The following is a 21,497-nucleotide window of genomic DNA, read 5'->3' on the forward strand; positions in this document are numbered from 1 at the left end:
GGAAGCCTTGAGGATGGAGCAGGGGTGGACTCTTGTAATAGGAGGGACATCCCAGAGGCTGACACTCATAGACACAGCCTTGTTTACCCATCCCTGCAGGATGCCTAGACCCCTGGGAAGGGCCTCCACCCATCCAAGGAAGGCAGGCTCAGCTCTGCTCGGAACCGGGCCTGGGGGGAAGCTCATGTAGCTCCCACCCCCAAACATCAGCCGGATTAGAAGGCAGCGCTGGGCGGAAGAGATAAGCGGCTGAAAGGGAGGAAGGAGTAAGGTCCCCACCCTGGCCCAAGGGTCCAGGGAGGGCAGGAAACAGTACATGGAGAACAAACTCCAGGTCTAGTCGTGAAAAGGTGGCTTGGACCATGCCTGACATGGAGTAGGTCCTCAAAAGCCAGAAGGTTTTTTTGTATCAGTAACCGGCAGGGCTGGGATTCGAACCCTGGATTGCTTCCCCATCGCAGACTGAAGCAGAAGGAGCCGGAGTCCTTTATAAAAATTTTATTGGGGGAGGGGGTAGAAAATTCGGGGTGACGCCCCTGGAATTGAATACATAAATAAATAAATAGAACAATAAATCAGCCCCCGTGTGAGTCTGGCGGGGCGTCCCCCGGCCCGCGGGAGATGGCTGCGGGCTCACGCTGACGTCAGCTGGATGGCGAAGACCTCGCCCCCTGCCGGCACCTCCGAGGTACCCGCAGCCTCTGTTCCACCTTCAGCGCCTGCGTCCCTGCCGGCGCCGGCTCCCGCGCCGTTGAGACACACGGCCTCTCCTGAGCTCTCGGCCTCCTGCACGTTATACTCGCCCTTCTTGCAGGCGGTGGACTGCACGTAGAAAGCCAGGCCGGCCCCCGCGGCCAGGAGTGCCGCGCCCCCGGCCGCGCCGCCCACAGCGACCCAGAGCCACGGACCTGCGGAGTGGAGACGCTCAAAGAGGATGACGAGCTCCGGGCTCGGTCCATACGCCAAGCCCGGGCCACTTCCGTCCCCTCCCCACAGGCATGCAGTCAGTCCTCATGCGCCTGGCAGGGAGCATCAGGGAACTCAGCCTTGGAGGAAAAGAGTGAACCCAGTAAGGCCACCACCAACTCGGGTGATGCTCTTGACCCATTTTACACACCACCCCATCACAGGGAGGATATAAGCCCCTAACCCCAGGGATACCAAGTCAACCAACTCTCCTCACCCTCAAAACGATGGGGAGGGTGACCTGGTCATTCCTACTCCCCACAAAGACCCCAGCCCCTAGGGATTTCCCCAGTGGTTGAGACTCTGCGTTTTAACTGCAGGGGGCGCAGTTTCCATCCCTGGTCAGGGAACTAAGATCTCACGTGGTTAAAAAAAAAAAAAAAAAGTTAAAAAAAAAAGACCCCAACCCCAACTAGAGATACACGAAATGAGAGTGGGGATCGTAGGGGCCTCACCCCGATCCTCTTCTCTCGGTCCCTCTTCAACCCCCTTCTCCACAGAGACACAGTGGAGGGTGAATTGTATCAATCTTCACCGCTCAAAAGTTAATAAAAAGTCCCTCCTCATAACAGTCACATCCTCGAAGGTTCCCTTACTTTGACTCCAGTCAGCTCCCTGTCCCTCCACTTGCCACCTCGAACCCTCCATCAAAGCCCTACCCATCAGGACGCCCCTAATTTCTACCCTGGTTCACATCAGTCTCATCTGTGGAGGTTGAGAGGGAGGCAGGGGTGGGATCAATAATACCAAGGCCCAGGTCACAGCCGCCTTCGGATCCCTCACCCCGCCTCCTCCCCATTGCCACTTACCAGCCACTCGCACTGTGATGCGCCGCGTGTGGCGCCCATGCGCGTTGGTGGCTGCGCACTCGTACTCGCCACCGTGGCTGCCCATGGCGCCCGCCACACTCAGCGTGCTATTATTGCTCGACAGGCCGATGTTGAGCGCCCCAGGGGGTGCGCGCCAGCTGATCTGGGCTGGGGGCCAAGCCTCCGCTCGACAGGTCAACGTGAAGTTCCCGCCTGGCCGCACGCCTCCTGGAGGTGAAGCAGCCAGCTCGGCCACCACTGGGCGATCTATAGGGGACAGGAGGGGGAAGCGGGCCAGCTGCTGACCAAGTGCCCCCCTTTGAGACCGCCCCTCCTGAAATGAACAGGCAAGGATTCTGCCTTCCATCAGAGTCCCCTCCCCGTACCACTGGCCTGTTGGGATTAAATTGAGCCCTGCTTCACTGAGTGGAAGGAGGTGGGGACCCAGGCCAGTGCCTTTCAGACCCAGAAATTGAGGGGAGCCGGCTCTTGTTCCCTAGAGTTTTCCTTCACCCTCATGTTAAGGCCGGGACTCCTTGTCCCTGGGAATGGGACTAGGAGAGGTGTCCTCGAACAACCCTGGGCAATCCCACCTCTTCTAGTCACTGTCTAGACCGAGTGCCCTCTATCTGGTGCTGCCCCACTCACATTCCACGCCCACGGTGATGATCCGGGCGTCCGTGCCATGCGCGTTGGTGGCCAAGCAGCGGTACGTGCCCGCATCCTCTCGGGACACGCGCAGCCGCCGCGGCCAGGGCGCACCTTCTCGGGAGCAGCTCACTTGAGGGGAGGGGCGACCGCGGGCAGAGCAGGCCAGCGCTGCAGCCTCCGCGCCTTCCAGCCAAGACTGGTGACTTGGGCAGGTAGATTCATCCATTTGGGGTGGCGCTGCAAAACAGCCATGGGGTTGCGGGGTGGGGGGTGGGGTGGGGGGAGTGAGTCAGGGAGGGGCCGAGACCCGGAGCGCCCACTACCCTCCGCCCGCCTGGGCCTCGCTCACACTCCGCGCTCACGGTGACCATCTTGACCATGGAACCGTGCCGATTGGTGGCATTGCAGATGTAGGTACCCGGTGACAGTTCACTAGGGATGCGGGGGGCTCTGGAACCAGGGTCTGGGGGTGCTAGCGGCAGCAGCACCCCCTCACTTGTGCCTCCGGAGCCAACACACTCCACGCTTGGCTGTGGCTTCCCAGCCACCTCACAGGAAAAAAGTCGCCCAGATCCTTCTACCCATGTCCAATTGCTGGGACAGCTCACCTCCTCAAACCTGGGGCCATCTGGGGAGCAGAGCAACTGAAAGTCAGTTATTCAAGGTTATTCTGACATGCCCAATCTTGAACCGTGTTGTCCCCACTCACATTCCACTGTCACAGCCACATTTTTAGCTGCCGACCCTCGAGCATTAGTGGCTTCGCAGTGGTAGGTGCCCGCATGCTCCCGGGCCACACGCATTAGGCCCTCGATGACCTCAGCTCCCCCAAAGCGCACACAGCTCACATTGGGTAGTGGGACTCCATGAGCCACACAACTCAGGGAGACCTCTGTTCCTTCCAGCCAGGTAATGCGTTCAGGGCAGCCCAAGCTGTCCAGTGCTGGTGCATCTAGAGAGGGGAGTATTGTTGAGTTTGGGTTTAGTGGACAGTCTAGAGTCCCTGGACCCTTTTTCCCATCCTAGGCAGGCAGGCTACACTCTGAACAGGGACTGGCCACCGAAGCAAAGGAGTTTGGCACTGATCAGTTTTGAGGCTTCCTGAGCCCCGAAGTGTGCTTTTTTTTTTTTCCCCTGATTCCTACACAGTGCTCACAGGACCCTCCCCAGACTTTGACCTAAAAATTGTTAGCTGGTTTGGAGCACCCACCTTTCCAAGACTCAGCTCAAACGCCACGCCCCAGGTCCCCGTGGACACGCCCACCTCCTCCTCGCCATCCTTCTCTTAAGATCTTCCCATAATCCCGCTCACCACCTTCTCAAAATCCTGCTCAAAAGCACACCTCAGACCCTGTTTCCACCCTCCTCTGTAGTCAGGCCACCCCTAGGACCTGAGAACCAGACAGAGGCGCGCCCCGTGCACCCCCACTCACACTCCACTGTCAAGGTCACGTCCTTGACCGCCTGGCCTTGGTCGTTGGTCGCAGTGCAGCGGTAAGTGCCAGCGAGCTCACGAGTGACCGGACCCAGCAAGCCCAGGGCCAGCACCGCCCCGCCGTCAGGCCTCGCGCAGTGCACCGAGGGCTGTGGGTTTCCGCGGGCGTCGCAGCGCAGCGTCTGCTCTGGTCCCTCCGGCCACGTCCAGCTCCTGGGACAGTCCGAATCGTCCAGACGGGGGGCGTCTGAGGGCAGGGGCATATATATACAGGAGCCTAGACGTGAGAAAAGTCTCCACTTCCACGACACGGCCAGAGATCAGGCAGGCCCTTGAGATGATGAGGAGGGAGGCGAGAGGTTAAAGGCCAACTCACATAGGACGCGCAGCTCTACGCTCTCGTTCTTACTCAGGGTCTCCCCGTCAACGTCGAGGGTGGCGTCGCAGAAGAAGCCACGCCTGTCATCTTTCTCGGTGGCGTTTAGGTGGAGCTGGACAGGCTGTCCCGGGGCCGCGGCTGGAATTCCTTCTAGTGTGACTAGGGCTTGGGTCTCCGCTGCGCAGGTTACTGTCACCATCGTCCCCTCGGGGGCGTTGGGCTCGCTCAGGGTCAGGAGGGGCTCCGGGAAACCTGGGGCGGGGGGCATTGGCCGGGAGACCACTGACCACGCCCCTCCCACCTCTCCAGGCTGCAGCTCAGTAACCCGAAACTTACCCCCTGCAGCCGAACAGTGCGTACAGTGCAGGTTCAGGAACACCCATCTTTCCAAGACTCAGCTCAAACGCCACGCCCCAGACCCCTGTGGGCACGCCCACCCCACAGGTAGGCAGTTCAGGCTTCTCTCCCTTCTTGCCCCGCCCCCTCGAGGAGGTCAGGCCACTTATCTAGGTATCCTCATCGGGTCTGAGATCTTGCCGTTGGGGCAGCTCAGACTCCACCTCTCTAGCTACTATCCAGCAGGTCCAACATCTGCCCCGCCCCTTCGGGACTCCCAGGCCACGCCTATTCGGATACCACGGCCCCACCCACTATTGGCCCCGCCTTCGCCTTCCTCTGGCTCCACCCCCGAGGTCCCACTCTTACTGTAGACAGTCACGTTCTCCCGGGTCTCTCGGCTCTCGCCCCCCAGGGTCACGTTGCAGACCAGTTGCCTGGCGCCCTCCTGTTCTGCGCTAGCTGTGGCTGTGGTAGTGGCCATGAGAGCGTCTCCTTCGAGGATGACTTCGGGACTCAGCCTCTGGTCCCCCAGCGCCAGGTAGACACCAGCCTCCGAGACTGGAAACAGCCCATCAATGACGCAGCTCACGGGTCCTTCTGAACCCACTTCCAAGAGCCGGGGGGCAGTGAGGCGAGGGGGTTCCGGAGGCAGGGCTGGTGGTAGAAGAACAGAGCTTGAACTTTTGTACCGAACGCTCAATATGTTCTAAGCGCTTCACATGTACTATAGTATGGAATTATCCTCAAGGCAGAGAGGAAAATAACTTTCAGCTGGTGAGTGTTGGAGCAAGAATCAGAATTCTGATTTCTCTGCCTTCAAAATTCTTAAACACCAGCCCGACCCCTCTTGGGCCCCTTCCCCTCCTAGCTACTCACTGAAGGTTCGGAGCTCTCTGGGGTCTGAGGTGTTTTCAAACAGCCCCAGGCCATGCGGCCGAAGGTCCAGCTCCGCACGGCACGAGAAATTGGCCCCATGGTCCTCCCTGCGCGCCAGGACCGTGGCTGTGAGCACGGCGCCCCGCGCTCGGGGTGGCTCCCCGGCAAAGCTGCGGCGGATCAGCTCCTGGGTTCCCCGCAACAGGGTCAATGTGAGACTCCCACGAGGCCCAGCACCGGGGACCCTACAGCTCAGGGTGAAGTTCTCGCCCACTGGCTGCCAGGCAGGCAGCGGCACCAGCTCCACACGATCTGGCCGTTCTGCAAGGAGGAACCAAGGCTGTTGGAAATGCCAGGCTCAGAAGGATTTGGCTTGGAACCCCGGGGACCAAGAGGGGGAGGGGGTGCAGATTCAGAGGGTGGGGTCTGGAGGAGAGGACCCCGTAACCCAGGGAGCGGGACCTGGAAGGGAGGGAAAGTAGTGGAGTAAGAGCGTGGCCGCTGAGAACTCACGAAAAGTGCGAATGAGCCCACGCGCCTGCAGTGTGCGCCGCGCGCAGCGGAAGAAGCAGACCGGTTGGGTCTCCGGCTCGCGAATGTCCACCAGCTGCCGCGCCAGCCAGCGCAGACCCCTCTGGGTCCCATTCCGGCGCAGCGAGGTCTCCAGGCCACCGCGCTCGGGCCGCGGGCAGTTGGTGCTGCAGTTCAACCACAGCGATCCCCCGCGTTCCACGAGCGCCACTCGGGGCTGCAGGTCCGCCCAGAAAGGTTCCTGAGTGACGGCTGCTCGGAGAAACGCAAGCTTAGCCTGGGAGCCGCCTCCCTGGGATCTACCTGACCCTCTGCCCGAGTCAGGGATTCCCAGAGAATAAGCAGAGGCCACAGCCGGGAGTTCCAAATCCTGCCGAGGTCTCGGGTTTACAAGCGCGCTCCCGCGACCCAAACCTCGAGGGTGTCTCTGGTACATGGCAGCGAAGAGTCCTGCTGTCCAAGGTGCCAGCAGAGTGATGGGGAAGCATACGGGGAGGGGAGAGATGGGAAATATGGGGTCTCCAATGCACACAGCAATGCTGGGAGGAGGGGACCCCGGGCTGAGGAAGGGAAACCACCTGGTTCTCACTGTTCTCGCCAAGAGAGGGGCAGACTGTGGTTGAAGTGGAGGGGGTGTCGAAAGAGAGATGAGACTGAGTCAAGCAAGGGTAAGGGAGGATTCCAAACCCCGGTGAAGAGGTGAAGAGTACGGGAAGAGGTTTGGGGCTGGGCTCAAGAAAAGAACCGCGGGAACAGCCGACAGCCGACGGACTCGGTTGCCAGGGCTCCAAGGGGAGCGGAAACAGCGCCTTTGAGTCACGTCAGTTGGTGAGATCGGGTCTTCGTTGATTTCGAGTAGGGAAGATGCCGTAGGGACTATGGTGCACAGTAGAATATAAGGAGGTACCCCGGGAGGGGTCAAGGGAGACGTGGGGGCTCCAGAGCTCGAGGATGGATGCAAAAGAGCACCCAGGATCTCGAAGAAGGTAGGGTAGAGACCTGGGCGAGCGAGAAGTCAGGAAGCTGGGTCTTCAGTGTGTGTTGGGGGGAAGAGGGTTAAAGAAGAAGGCCCCGGGGCTCAAGGTGGGAGCAAAAGCGTGGGAGCGAGGCGAGGGCGGAGAGGGGAGGAGCTTGTGGCCGCTTCTCGGGTCCGGGAACTCCGCCCCCACCCTGTCCACCCTCAGCCAGATCGGCTTACCTGAGAGGCCGAGGAGCCCCAGGCCCAGGGCAGCCCAGAGGCCGAGCAGCGCCCGGTGCAGCCCTGGCGAGGGCCCTGGCATCGCCGCCGCGGGGGAAGCGCAGGAGGCGAGGGGACCGCGAGCGCTGAGCTGGGCTAGAGGACGGCGCTGCTCGGCGGGTGGGGTGTGGAGGAGGCTGAGTTGCGCTCGGGGATTGGTTTAACGTTGGTAACTTGGTTTCCAAGGAGGGGGCGGCAGCAGTGGCGGCGGTAGGGGGCGGGAAGGCGAGCTTGCACCAGGCTACCGGCCTTGGTGAAGGCGTGCTGGCAGGAGCTAGCGACCCCCGGGGTCTACATGGAGGCCGGCCCCATCGCCCGGAGCCTTCTGGGGGCGGCTGCGCGCTCCCGCGTCATCCCCGGCAGCGACGCGAAGGTTGTGGGGGATGCAGGGTTGTCCTTCGCAAACCCCCACCCACCACTTGCTTAGATTCCATAATGAGCTGGACTCCGAACTCCATCTCCATATTTAATCCCTCCCACCGGAGCCCCTTGAGGCGGGGATTGAGTTGGGGGCTAGGAGAGATCTGAGAAGCGGAAGCTGGAGGTGGGAAGGTTCTAGGAGAAATTTCGAGATGCCTCGCTCACTGATCCTTCCCCCTTTAACCCCTGGGAGCTGAGAGTTACAGCCACGCCTCTAGTCTTTCTCTGGCTCCGCCCCCGCACGCGACAGAAGGGGCGGGGACGAAAGTGACAGCGAGTTGGGAACACGTGTGCGTGCGCGCTGCGTTCTCGGGCGTCTAAATTAGGGTCGGCTCGGCTCTGGGTCTGTATTTACCCAGCGTGCAGCAGGCACGTGTCTGCGCGGCGTGTGTGAGCTGGGGCCGCCGAAGAACGTCCCCATCCGCTTTCTGCGCGGCGGGCGGGGTCCTGGACCACACGGGCCTTGCCAGGCATCCGCTGCAGGCCTGGATTCTGTGTCCACCCGAGACCAAGAGGCCAACTGTGATACTTTTGACCCTGCCTCTGGGCCCCAGATTTGGACGCTCTCCATGTGCCCACCTGGCCGGGTGACTATCAGGATATTTCCAGGCTGCGAGTCTATGACACACACCCGCCCCCTCCCACACACACACCATATGGTTGCTCCTTCCCCTCAGTCACCGCCAGGGTATCTTTTCTGCAGATCCACGTCCCTCAAAATATACATATGACCCCGCCCACCTGTGCCCTCCCTCCTAGAGCTAATGGTGAACTCCGGGGATTACTTCTTGCCCCGCCCCTGCCCTCCAGTAAACTGCAAGGTCTAAAGGGGGCGGGGTAGGAAACTTAACATCCAATCAGAGCTGCTGTGTGGCAGCGCTGGAGCCAATCAGAAGAAGCCACACCAGGAAGCCGCCTTCTCAGATCCTGAAGCCCCCTAGGGCCCATGTTTTGCCTTTCTGCTCCTCACTGATAATGACCAGGAGAGAGGTTTTTACTACACAAGCTGGCAATGCAGAGGGATTGGGGCTCCGGTATGGGAGACCAGAGTGAGGAAACCTTAAGGGCCCTCAGGGAGACAAGGAACTTGGAGAAAAATGAAAGAGGCTAGGCCAAAAAAGGAGACCACTTCAGTCATAGGAGGTGCCCTAATGCGGGAACTTGATGCCCAGGGGCAGAGCTGCTGAGAAAGTCTTTATTGATCCAGGCAAGGTTCCACCAATTGTCCCAGATTCGTTTTTCCTCCAGTTCAGCCTGCATGGACCAATGCCTCTATGCTGGAGGCTGCATCGATAGGTACTTTCGCAGACAGAGGGCCCCCACGACAAGAAAGATCCCCACACAGCCTGCGATGGAGGTAGAGGCCAAGGCTTTGGACACAGGACTCCAAGCTGGGAATAGGAGTGGAGAATTAGAAACAGCGCTTGGAGGTGTAACGACCCCCATGGACATGCTCTAGCTGGGCCCGCGCCCCGTCTTGGGGTCATAACACCTCCCCATTCCTCCCAGGATTATAAGGGTGCCTCACCGGGGACTGGCAGCGTCACGGGTGACGAGCTACTGAGGACCACCAGGCCGTCGAGATTGAGGCGGGCATGGCAGGTAACGGGCTGCCCGGAGTCACCGGGCCGGGAGGGTAACAGGTAAGTCAGCGTCACGTTGGCCAGATCCAGGCCGGTGAAGCGCTCCAGGCTCTCGGAGTAGATGACTCGGCCACCGCGCCTCAGAGTCACCACGAAGAAGCGCACGGGGAAGACGTGCGTCACGTGGCAGCGCAGAGTGTAGTCACTGCCCGTTAAGACCGGAGGCTCCAGGATCACGCTGCTTGGCTGTTCTAAAGCAAGAGGGGGCCGCTGGGCAAGGTCGGAGGGCTCCTTCTAGCGCGACTGTCAACTACCCCCACTCCGTCCTCCTCCCCTCACCCCAGACCGCTTGAGCCCTGTCCCTCACTGTAGGCTGTAATCCTGGCGGTGGCCCCCCGCGTTTCTCCCGCGCAGGTGACGAAGCAGTGCACATCGGAACTCCAGGCCCTCACATCCAGCAGCTGGTAGGCTACCCAGCGGGGCCCACTGAGCGTCTCACCCCGCCGCAGCTCGGTGCGGAGGCTGGAACCCTCCGGGAGGGGGCAGCTGCTGCTGCAGTTGAGCCACAGTGAGCCCCCCAGCGGCACTGCCTTGAAGTCGGGGCTTACGCGCACCCAGAACGGTGGGTGAGAGCGGCCCCCCGGGCTTTGCGTCCGCGCACCCCGACGCCTCCGCGCGCTCCCGCCTCGCGGGTAGGAGGGCGACAGCAAAAGCAGTAGCAAGACGAGGAGCAGAGACCCCATGGCAAAAAGCCCGGACTGGAGGGCTTGGCGCCAGGGAGCCACGGCTGGCTCTGGAGATAAGGAGGCTCCTAGCACCGCCTCCTCGGCCCCACCCGGTGGGGGGAGTGGGGAAAGAGGGGTGAGAGACAGGGACTGAGGGGCCCAGGAGCCTTGCAGGATACACCCCACTCCCGCAGCTTAAAAAATGGACTCTCGACGCCATTCCAAACCAAACAAACGTCATGTTTTTTTCTGGAGAGGGATTTTTTTCTTTTTCACTAATCTCCAAAGGCCCTAATAAACCTCATGTTTGGATTAGAGCCTGAGGGCTGGGCCTTGAACTTGGCAGCCTTTTCTTCGAGCAGGAAGTGGGAAAACTGGTAGAAAGGGCTCCAGCTGGACATGACACCTCCTGTCAACTCACACAAGGCTGGGAGGATGAAACAGCTTTATTAGCACAAGGGAGAGGCTTCCCACGCTGGGAGGGGCTACTCCTCCCCACTGCCTGCAGGACCCTCATCGCTGCAGGAATTTGGAGCTGTGTGGTCCTGCTGAGATGGGAACAGGAAGGGCAAGGCAGGGGCACACAGGGGTTGGGCAGAGTTTCATGCGACCCTGTGGTGTAGCTATCAAGGAGTGAGCACTGACATGTAGGCCTGCCACCAAGTGTCAGAATCCCATGGACAGAGGAGCCTGGGAGGCTACAGTCCATGGGTTGCAAGAGTTGGACACGACTTAGTGACTAAACAACCACCAAGTGTCATTGTGAGCATTAGCAGAGATGCATATGGGTGGAGAGGTGTCTTAACAGAGGTCAGTGCTAGTTCTGGGGTATAAGGGCTCAGTGGGTCATCTCTGGGCATGTGACCAGCAATACCCTATCATCATTACTAACCCCTTTCTGGGAGAAAGCAGCTTGGCCAATGGAGTGGTAAATCCTAGCCCCACTTAATCTTTTTGCCAGGCACTCGTGTGCAGTGCACAGCCAGAATAACTGTACCTGATGACCCTGAATGAGATTCGACCGAGAGCTCCCTGAGGGCTGGAATCAATGTTCTTGTTTACAAATTCTAGCCCCCATAGAAGGCACTCAATAAATAGCTAGTAGAAAAAACAGTGAATAAATATGTCATCATCAAGATTTGGGAACAGTCTGTGGACAGTAATGCCGGAGCTGGTTTCTGTTCAGAGGAAGTGTGGGGATTTGTGTTTCAATGCTGCATGTGTCTGAGCAGGGCCATGTCTCTCTTAGGACAGTAGGGCCTCAGCACAAGCAGCAGGGGGTGAGTTTCAATGTTTCCCAGTTGAGTGTCCCCATGCTGGAGGTAAGGGTCTCCATCACACAGCCTCCGGTCAAGTCAGACTGTGACATCCCTCAGAGTCACGCCCTGAGTCTTGGCCCCTTCTTTTGTCTCAGTCCTGTGGCTCCAGGTCAGGTGTGAGGTCTGGGGGTCATAACTGTGCAGAGGCCATGACCCCAGATGCTGTTTGTCCTGACTGAGTCCTCTGTTTGGTCCTCTGGCATCCAGGAAAGGTGGGTGTAGCTTAACAGCATATGTCCACCATTGGTTGATGCAGCCCCATTCGTCATGGCTTGGGGAGCTGAAGAGGTCTCGTCCTGGAGTGGGTTCAGGGTGGTGTGGATTGTGCATGCAGTTTCAACGCAGCCTCTTCTTGGGCCTTCCGGGCCTTTTGCAGCTCGTATATCTGGATCTTCCGCTGGTAGTTGTAGATGTAACCGGCAGTGCCCAGAGCACCCAAGATGAGGACCACAGCTACTACTGGAATGACAATGTCCAGGATATTCTGGCCGTCTGTGGGGAGGACACAAGACAGCAGTGAGTGTTGAGCTGGCCAAATGGCCCCTGCCCTGCCCATCCCAGAACTCGAACTCACGGAGCACGTTCAGGACCACTTCACGGGTGACTCCACCACGAGTGCTAGTGGCCCGACACAGGTAGGTGCCCGCCACCTCCCGCTTGACAGGCCTCAGGTCCCCGATGGGCAGCGAAGCCCCGTCCCCTTTCCGGCTACAGTTGAGCTTGGGGATTGGGTTCCCCCGGGCCTCGCACTTCAGGGTCTGCTCCGAGCCTTCCTGCCATGTCCAATTTCCCAGGCAATCCCGCTGATCTAGTCGGGGGCCATCTGAAGAAACACAGCAAGATTGGGGGGGGGGCGTGGTTAGTAGGGGTGAGGCTAGGCCTTGGAGGGCAGGAGCTCATAGGGTCTTGGTGGTTGGGGCTTGGAACTTAGGGGTCATTGTCCAGCGGCCTCACTCACACAGGACATGGAGCTCCCGGGTCTGGTTTTTGTGGACCACCTGCCCAGCTATCTTCAGGGCAGCAGAGCAGGAGAAGTTGCTCCCGTGGTCATCGGCACTGACGTTCAGCTTCAACTGGGCCCTCGGACCCGGAGGCTCAGCTGAGACTCCGTTCAGCGTCACCACAGCTCCATCACGGGTCACGCATTCCACAGTCACAGTAGTCCATTCTGAGACCTCAGGTGGGCTCAGGGTCAGGGTGGGAACCGGGAAGCCTGGAGGTGAGACACACAGTGAGCCCCGCCCCTGGCATTAGCCCCACCCCCTCAGAAGGCTCACTTGGGTTTCTACTTACTGTAGATGGTCACGTTGCTGCGCGTTCTCCGATCCTTCTCTCCCAGATTCACTGAACACTTCAAGGAATGGGTGCCCTCCTCATTTTCCTCCAGCCAGGCCTCGGCCAAGACAGAGTCACCATTGTACATGGTATTGGATTTCAGTTTCTGGTCCCCCAGCACCAGGTAGACCTCAGCGTCCCAGGCTGGGAATAGTCCATCCAGCATGCACTTCACCGGCCTCCGTGAGCCTACTTCCACAACCCGGGGGGCCTCAAGGTGTGGGTCAGTTGATGGCAGGACTGGCGAGACAGAGCAGGTGTAAACAGAGAGGAGACAGACAGACATCCTAAAACCCTCTCCCGGGCCATTTCCATCCCCCCAGCCTGGAATGCCCTCTTCCAGGGAAACTGGCTGCGTCACTCTGTCTCAGGACACATGTACCACTTGCCCTGGGTCACAGCCTTCTCAGATTATCCTGCAGTGCAGTCACCCAGCCTAGAACATTCCACCCCAGTGGCCAAGAAGATGCTCTTCCCAGAAGCCTTTGCAATCAAGGTTGCCACTTTCTCAGCAGCCCCATGGCCAGGGGCCTCTCCTTCCCAGGGACCCCGCATCCCAAGCAAGAAATCCCCCTCATCCCATCTTCTCTGCTGGCTCCCCAGTGCCTCACCATAGGTCTGGAGCTTCCTGGGGGCCGAGGTGTTCTGGAAGAGTTCCAGCCCTTGCGACCGCAGGTCCAGTTCTGAGCGGCAAGAGAAATTGGTGCCATGGTCCTCTCTTCTAGGCTGCACCGTGAACATGACCTCGGCGGGCTCCCCCTTTCCCACTGGCTGCCGGCCCAGCTCCTCCTCCCCTCGGAGCAGCACCACGGAGAGGTGGTCCCGGGGGGCCCCGCCAGACACCAGGCAGCTTAGGTTGAGTTCTTCACCCACAGGCTGCCAGAGGGGCAGGGGGGCCAGCTCCACACGCTCCGAGATCCCTGCAGGGGGAAGGGGTGTTGTATGAACAGGACAGGCTGGCTGCCTGCCCACAGTGGGTGTGTTGGGGTCCTGGACACACCTGCTCCAGGAACCTCACCATTTTCTCCCCAGAAGACTCCCCAAACCACCTAAGCCAGATCGGAATGTTAAGAGCTTCAGCATAACCTGGTGAGACCTCCCCAAGTGGTTGTGAAGGAGGCAAAACAATTCTTTATTCACTGCAGCATCTGAGAGTCACAACTGGGAAAGGAAGTTCAAAGTCTATTGCCAGGAGTCCCAGCAAATAAATACAGTACATTTAAGCTGCCCAGTCTCTAGACTTTGCTGTAAAAAAAAACAAAACAAAACTTCTGTTCTTCCTTCTCTCTTTGGCTATATTTTTCTGCATAGCATCTCTCACCTCTGAGATACAAGATCATTGACTGAGTTCATTGGTTTCTCTATTATTCCTGCCATGGAATGTTGGTCCAGGAGGGCAGGAATCTTTGTATTGTTCCCTGTTGTACTGCTGGCACACAGGAGGTGCTCTGTGTTTGTAGAAAGAATGAGGTTGGACTACCCACACCTATTCGAGGCCTTTCGGAAGCCTGCTTTTGAAGGTTCCCAAATAAACTGTCCAATCCCCTGAAATGTCAAAAATGTAAGAACAACCCACAGATGCTCAAAACAAACAAACAAACAAACAAACAAATCCAAGTATCCCCTGAAACCACCATCTGTGGGCAGGGTATTCACAGGCCAGGGTCTCCATACTGCATGAGGTAAGAATTCCAAGCCTGGATCTTCCTGCCAGTGGAAATTGCCAACATGAGCTGTGGCTTGGCATTGAGACCCCCCTGCTCCACCCTAGACTCCCCAAGGAGGGGTCTTGAGGCTTCCTACTCCTAGTCCCTTCTCAAGAGGCCCTGAAATGTCACTTAAACAGCAATGATGTTGAGAGTTGGTTTTGGGACATGAGTTCACCTTCTCCCCAGGTTGCCAACCTCCTGAACAAAGCAAACTGTCCTTTTCCAACCGAAAAAAAAAGAAAAAGCAGAGATCTTAACATGTTAGGAGCCTAGAGTTGATTCCTAGCTTTTCTGCTTCTTTGCTATGGGTTATGGGGGAGTGACTTTGCCACTGAACAGTCCCAGCCCTTGTGGCTATAGAAACCAAGCCTCAGTTTTCTAAGCCGTAAGCTGGGGCTAATGAAGGTAGGAGTAATATTTTTTTTTTTAGGACTATTATTAATCCACTTTAGAAGTTGCAAGAGTGACTAAATGGGCAGGAGGTTAATTTTAAGGTGAGGGGTATGACAGATACATTCTTAAAGTAGATTGTGGTTGTACACCTCTATAAATATACCAAAGTTCATTGCATTGTACATTAAAAGCTGTTAAAAAAGAGGGGGTGAGACATTCAACCTTTCATTCATCCTTACTTCTGACCATCTGTTGCAAACCCTTGCTTGCAGAGCTGAAGGCCTCCTCAAACCACAGTCCCCAAATGGGACTCACATCTGCAAGCCTAGCTCCCTGCCCTGAAAGCCAGACTGGGGCAGGAGGTCTGTTCCACCGGTATCTCTCCTTGACTCCCCATCTTTAGTCCCAAACTAAGTCCTGATTACTCCACCCTTCAAATGTTTGTTGACCACTCCCTTCTTGTATGTGCCACTGCCCATGAGATGTGTGACCTGGATTGGGTCCACAGCCAGCTGCTCTCTGGCTTCCTCTAAGTTCAGGCCTCTGCTCTAGATCCCTGGCCTGCTTACACATCCTCCATGGCTCCCTATTACTCAAAGGGGAAGTCTCAGCTTCACAGCCTGGCATTCAAGGTCCTGCCAAACTCAGCTCCAGTGACACTGATCTTCTGATGGTCAATCCCTCTGGTTTCCCCAATCCCAGGCTGTTTGTTTCCCCACTCCAAACCTTTGCCCAGTCTGCTCCTTCTGACTAGAACGTCTGTCTTTACCAACTCCTACACGTCCTGCGAAGCCCAGCTAGGGCTTCCCTCCTGCAGGAATTACAACTCCTTCTAGAGAAAGCTCAGCCACCCAGAGATGCTCCCTTATCTTTCCACTGGTGGTGGGGCAAGATCAAGCTACAGTGTCTCTTAGGTGACGCCTTGCTACTGGGTATGCCCATCTGTTCCATTTCACGGAGGTGAAAACTAAGGTAAAGTCTGGAACCCAAAGAAGGAGAAATGTAGTAATGCCAGGACTCAAACCTGGAGGGAGGGGCTCTCAACGCTCAGGCTGAGAGGCAGACAGTCCTGCGAGGAGGTTTCTGGGTGGGGGTGTGGTTTCAGAGGCCACTGGGAATGTTTGGGGACTTCCCTCACTTGGCTAGCCGCTGCTCAAAATCCTTCAAACCAGAAACAAACCTGATATTTACCCCAAAGCTTCTTTGACACAGGTACTGTGAAGGCAGAATGTCCTTCAGGCCTCACTGCATCATTAAATCCTTCCAAGGAGGTTTCAAGTGAAAATCAGTCAGGAGCCATGGGTTCCCCCCTTGCTCCCCCACATTGGGGTCACCCAGTTAGTGAGGACCCTACTGTGACTCGGGGTTTCCCAGGTGGCTCAGTGGTAAAGAATCCACCTGCCAATGTAGGAGACAGTGGATGCTTGTTCAAACCCTGGTCAGGAAGATCCCCTAGAATTGGAAGCAGCAACCACTCCAGTATTCTTGCCTACAGAATCCCATGAACAGAGAAGCCTGGCAGGCTACAGTCCATGGGGACACAAAGAGTTGGACACAACTGAACACACACACACACACACACACACACACACACATGTGCTGGAACTAGAACCCAAGGCTGTCTAATCCCAAGGCCAGTAAGCCAGTCCTCTTTCTTTCCTCCTTTTTTTATTTTCTTCTGTTCTCATCTGAAATTCATGTCTCTATTTCTTTACCAACTGAGCTATCAGGGAAGCCCAAATGAATAATATAGTATCCATGGAATTCTCCAGGCCAGAATACTGGAGTGGGTAGCCTTTCCCTTCTCCAGGGGCTCTTCCCAACCCAGGGATCGAACCCAGGTCTCCTGCGTTAGAGGCGGATTCATTTTTCCAGTAGTCATGTGTGTACTTCAGAGTTGTACCATAAAGAAAGCTGAGCACCGAAGAATTGATGCTTTTGAACTGTGGTGTTGGAGAAGACTCTTGACAGTCCCCTAGACTGCCAGGAGATCAAACCAGTAATCCTAAAGGAAATCAGTCCTGAATATTAACTGGAAGGACTGATGCTGAAGCTGAAACTCCAATACTTTGGCCACCTGATTCGAAGAACTGACTCACTGGAAAAGACCCTGATGCTGGGAAACATTGAAGGCAGAAGGAGAAGGGGAAGAGAGAGGATGAGATGGTTGGAAGGCATCACCGACTCGATGGTTATGAGTTTGAGCAAGCTCCAGGAACTGGTGACGGACAGGGAAGCCTAGAGTGCTGTAGTCCATGGGGTTGCAAAGAGTTGGACATGACTGAGAGACTGAACTGAACTGAACTGATTTATCGCTTATATTCATGTTAACTCACTGTCACACTTCAAAATGCTCAAGGGAAACAAAAGGTACACAGAGAAAACTAGACCCCCTGCCCTCTCCCAGAGCCCCCCCCCCAGCTTCTCTCCTCACAGCCAGCTATTATTGCCATTTACTGTGTTTCCTTTCAGGGCTCTTTAATGCAGAAACAGTCTTCCTCACCTAGCCCCTGTGGCTCTCTAACACTGTGGTAGCATACTACTGATTCTGGACAGGACCTTACTTCTTTGGAACTTGACAGGACACCTGGGAGTTTGCATCTCATTCTTTTTTAAAAAACATTTTTAATTGTTATACTAAGAAGCAGAAAACCATAAAAAAGTAAATGTGCAGGTTAATATAACTGCTTTAAGGTTAGGACTCTTGTAAATACTACTCAAGATAGGAGAATCTTTTAGTCACTGCAGAAGTCCCCTAAATGCCCCCATCAACCACCAGCACTCTCTCTCCGTTAGAGTGACCACTACCCCCACCTAAAAAGATGGAAACAAGCCAAATGGCCATCAACTGATGGGTAGGTAAAATGTTCTACATTCATACAATAAAATATTATTTAGCCATAAAAGGAATTAAGTACTAATACATGCTGCAACATGGATAAACCTCGAACAGTTTGATAGTGAAAGAAGCCAGATACACTGGTCCACACACTCCATGATCCATGTAAAGAAAATGTCCAGAATAGGAAAACACAGAGACAGAAAGCAGACTAGTGATTGCCAGGGGTTGGGGAGAGCGGTCTCATTCTTTTATACAGTTGCATACTATTCCACGATCGAACTGCTTTCTTTCCCCAGTTCCCTACATTTGAGTGGCTTGCAAACTTTTGCCCTTCCAGATCAAGCCACAGTAAATAACCCCACCCCCTTTCAGTTCCCTCATGGGTAGGAACATCTATAGGCCCAATTCCCAGGAGTGGATTTTCTCTATTAAAGGACCCCCTTATGTGACATTTTTGAAGACTGATACTCCCTCCCCGACTGGAAGTTGTGCTTTTTGCACCCCCACACTGTCAGCAATGCCCCAGGATTACCTGCTTCCCCACACGCTTGCCAGCACAGCTGTTATCAATTCTCTGGATTGTTGCCAATAAGGGAAAAGTGTCATCTCAGGGCTAATTTTCATTCTCATCTTTTTTTTTCCCTTTGGTCAAGCTGTGAGGCTTGCAGGATTGTAGATCTCAGGGACTGAACCCAGTCCAAGGTAGTGAAAGCCTGGAATTCTAACCACTGCTGGGAAACCCCCAGCATCTTTTTCTAAAGAGTCAGATCTATGACCTTCTCATCTGTTTAAAGAGGCCTAGAGAGCCAGCATTCTTGAATGTTCTGATTCTCTGACCATACTCCCAAGGCACGCCCAAGGAAGTTCAAGCAAGGGTTCCAGACAACAATGAGACTTTCCAAAGACAGACCCCTGCTCTTCAGTGAGACCCTGACTTCACCCACCAAGTCACAAAGGTTGTTCCAACCTGCTGGGACTCCCCTGTCCACCATCCCCACCCAGTCTGCCTAGCCCAGGCCCTGGACCCAGCCACTCACAGTATACGGTGAGGTTCATCGTAGCTATTGTCTGTTCGTTATGACAGTTTGAGTAGCACAATAGGTTGATGTCTTCTTGCACATCACTCAGTTCAAAAACCTTCCAATTGTTCCCATGGCCCACCACCTTCTTGGTTAATTCAGTCTCTAGGCCAAACGTTGCCTTTTGGTCACAGGAGATACTGCAGTTCACCTTCAGGGAGCCTCCACGGGGTATGATGGCTTTTGAAGGATGTATTGATGTTCTGGCACCTCCAGGCCCTGAAATCAAAAGGGCGGGTGGTCAGGCATGACAGCTGGGGCTCATCAATATTACTGCATCCAGCCTGTGCTGGGAACACAGCATTGAACAAGACAAAACTCTGCCTTCATTGTGGGAGACAGAAAAATTCATGAGCAAACAACATAATTAACAACTGATGCTGACAAGGGTTTTGGCAAAAACAAAATTGGATGAGAGAACAGACAGTGCCTTGGTGACTGGGGAATATGTGAGCAGAGATCAGGATGCAGAGCAGGGGAGGGTCATTCCAGAGAAAAGGGAAAGAACCTCCAGGAAAGCAAGTACGGAGGTCCTGAGGCAGGGTGGCTGGAGTGGAGTAAGGGGATAGGTCGGGGAGAAACAGGGTCAGGAGGATCATGCAGGCAGTGTTAAGCCATGCCAGGGATGTGGTCTTCATTCTGAGGACCTTCTGAGCAGCCATGGAGGATTTTAGCAAAAGAGGGGCATGAAGTCAGTGTATGTTTCAATCCCAAGAGATCAAGGGGAGGGAGCCAGCCCTTCAGGGGTGAAGGGGTTCCAATCAGGCTGGTCCCCACTCCCTTGGACAAGTGGTTTCCCCTCTCTGGGCCTCACTTTCCTCTATCTGTAAAGTGGGCAAATACAGTCCCCACACCTTCTGCTAACACAAGTAACTCCTAGTACAGGGCAGGCAGGCAGTGGCTGCAGATAAGAAAGAGGAGGTCTGTTCTGATGAGCTCCCTCAGCCCATGGCACTTTCAAAGCTGAAAAAATGTGTCTCTGAGCCCATCCGTCCTACCTGCCCCCCCCCCAAAAAAAAAAAAAAAAGATTTCTGCCTTCAACTTTGGGTCTACTCCATCTGGGATGGAGGGAAACAGCAGCTCTTTGAATTCTCCAAGGGTGATTCTGGAACCCTTCCCATTTCAGAAGGAAATTTTGAGATTGGAAGGGATGCTGGGGCTTCCCAGGTGGCACAGTGGTAAAGAATCCGCCTGCCCAATGCAAGAGATCCAGGTTTGATCCCTGGGTTGGGAAGATCCCCTGGAGGAGAAAATGGCAACCCACTCCAGTATTCTTGCCCGGAAATCCCATGGAGCCTGGTGAGCCCCACACACGAAGGGAGGTTACTCAGCTAGAAAGGGGTAGTAGACTCCAGATTAGAGCCTGGGTTAGAACTCTTCATTAAGCTGGTAACCACGGTGTGGGTTTTTCACACTCCTGTTTTTCAAAGTGGCCACCATTTGAGACCAGCTGTCCTGCTTCTCCTGGGCTTCCCCGGTAGCTCAACAGTAAAGAATCTGCCTGCAATGCAGGAGCCCAAGGAGACACAGGTTCCAGTCTCCCAACTCAGGAGACTGGCTTGGGAATTCAGTATTCTTGCCTGGAGAATTCCATGGACAGAAGAGCCTGGCAGGCTACAGTCCATGGGGTGGCAAAGAGCTGGACCCGACTGAAGCAGCTTAGCGCAGCACACAGCTCAGTTCCTCTTCTCCCCTTCCTCCTCGCTGGAGGTGAGGAAGGGCTGCTGGGGCATCCCACTTCTCAACCTCTGCTCCCTGGGCAAGTCAGCCCTGGAATTCCCCTGAGCAGAGTCCCGGACTTCCCCCAGGGGCACAAGGTGAGGAACAGAATGTGCATGGCGGGGTGGGGGGGTGTCCAGTCCACCTAAGGTTGGGGCGTGTGTCTACACTGTCAGACCACCTCCTGGGGCCAGGACACAATCACTACGAGCTGGCCACTGTTAATGTTTCCATTTTACATGGAAAACCTGCAAATCCTCGGAAGGGGCAATCCGCGGTCCCAGAGCACACAGTCGGGCCATGAAGGGTCTGGATGGGAACCCACGACTGTTGACTTTCAATCGGTCCTCTAACCCCAACTTCGCAGAAACAGCGACCTGAGTACGAATGGCCTTATTCCCAGCCGGTCGGGAGCCGGTCCTCCCACGGCTTCAAGGCGCATCTCGGATCCCGAAAGCTGACTCGACGGCAGCCCTCAAACCCTGACTCACCTGGGAGCAAAGTTCCGAGCACGGCCAGGAACGCAAGCTGCGCGGCAGGGGCGGCGCCGGGAGCCATCGCAGGCAGAGGCGGGGCGGACAAGCTGCGGCGGAGACGCGCGGCTAAGACTGGCGCCCAGGGCTTCGCGGGTCCTTTTATACCCATGGGCAGGCCGAGGGGGGCCGAGGGGGCGGTGCTTCCCCGAAACCTCATGCTTTCCCCTCCGGAACAAGGGCCCTGGCATTTCCGGATTGAGAGGGTGCCTGGCCAGAGTCGGGTTGTCCCCCCTCGCTGGCCGCTCAGCACCGGAATTTCCGAATTCAAGTCGTGAGGGCTGCCTGGCGGCGGCAACCAAAAAATAACCCGGGGTCGGCTCCCGGAGCTAGGGTTCCTGTCCCCGGGCCAGGCTAACCTTGAGTTTGCGTTTACACTGCGCTAAGCGCTTTATTGGATCCTGCCAACCACCCTGGACGGTAGGGATTGTTATCGTGTCCCTTCCACGGAGGGGTAGACTGAGGCTTCCAGCTTCGAGGGCATTCGAACTCAAGTCTAACTCCCCAGCGCAAGCAGTCCTCTAATCGAGTGGAACGTCCCTCGCTTCGGTGGGGGCCCAGGATCCTCCTGGGGCGCTCTCGATCACGGGTGTCCCTGCCCTGAGGGGCAAGTACC

The 21,497-nt window shown here is 56.2% G+C and overlaps 3 protein-coding genes and 1 long non-coding RNA gene across 5 annotated transcripts; 1 reads left to right on the forward strand and 3 right to left on the reverse strand.

Moving 5' to 3' along the window:
- Positions 1-483: 483 nt before the first annotated feature.
- Positions 484-7,766, reverse strand: ICAM5 (intercellular adhesion molecule 5). Its single transcript, XM_043466696.1, has 11 exons — positions 7,185-7,766; positions 5,969-6,238; positions 5,456-5,776; positions 4,946-5,233; positions 4,238-4,492; positions 3,860-4,108; positions 3,136-3,378; positions 2,776-3,054; positions 2,424-2,663; positions 1,776-2,042; positions 484-908 (listed from the first exon to the last, which is right to left on the reverse strand). Exons 1-11 carry the CDS (start codon positions 7,264-7,266, stop codon positions 634-636), a joined length of 2,769 nt encoding a protein of 922 aa, XP_043322631.1. The 5' UTR covers positions 7,267-7,766; the 3' UTR covers positions 484-633.
- On the forward strand, positions 6,644-9,766 carry LOC122440434. Its single transcript, XR_006269103.1, has 3 exons — positions 6,644-6,972; positions 9,153-9,245; positions 9,641-9,766. It is a non-coding gene; the product is annotated as an uncharacterized LOC122440434 (long non-coding RNA).
- Positions 8,802-10,125, reverse strand: ICAM4 (intercellular adhesion molecule 4 (Landsteiner-Wiener blood group)). 2 transcript variants are annotated; one of them, XM_043466700.1, is made up of 3 exons: positions 9,726-10,125; positions 9,172-9,477; positions 8,802-9,034 (listed from the first exon to the last, which is right to left on the reverse strand). In XM_043466700.1, the coding sequence occupies exons 1-3, from the start codon at positions 9,967-9,969 to the stop codon at positions 8,916-8,918; spliced, it is 669 nt and encodes a 222-aa protein (XP_043322635.1). In that variant the 5' UTR covers positions 9,970-10,125; the 3' UTR covers positions 8,802-8,915. The 2 variants fall into 2 exon arrangements, with proteins under 2 accessions (XP_043322635.1, XP_043322633.1); XM_043466698.1 differs by having other exon boundaries at positions 9,594-10,117.
- A 45-nt stretch (positions 10,126-10,170) lies between these two features.
- Positions 10,171-21,056, reverse strand: ICAM1 (intercellular adhesion molecule 1). The gene is made up of 7 exons (XM_043466697.1): positions 20,840-21,056; positions 18,587-18,847; positions 13,217-13,525; positions 12,564-12,845; positions 12,229-12,483; positions 11,845-12,093; positions 10,171-11,762 (listed from the first exon to the last, which is right to left on the reverse strand). Exons 1-7 carry the CDS (start codon positions 21,039-21,041, stop codon positions 11,578-11,580), a joined length of 1,743 nt encoding a protein of 580 aa, XP_043322632.1. The 5' UTR covers positions 21,042-21,056; the 3' UTR covers positions 10,171-11,577.
- Between the last annotated feature and the right edge of the window lie 441 nt (positions 21,057-21,497).

The sequence above is a fragment of the Cervus canadensis genome, chromosome 4 (assembly GCF_019320065.1).
Source record: "Cervus canadensis isolate Bull #8, Minnesota chromosome 4, ASM1932006v1, whole genome shotgun sequence".
Classification (NCBI taxonomy): domain Eukaryota; kingdom Metazoa; phylum Chordata; class Mammalia; order Artiodactyla; family Cervidae; genus Cervus; species Cervus canadensis.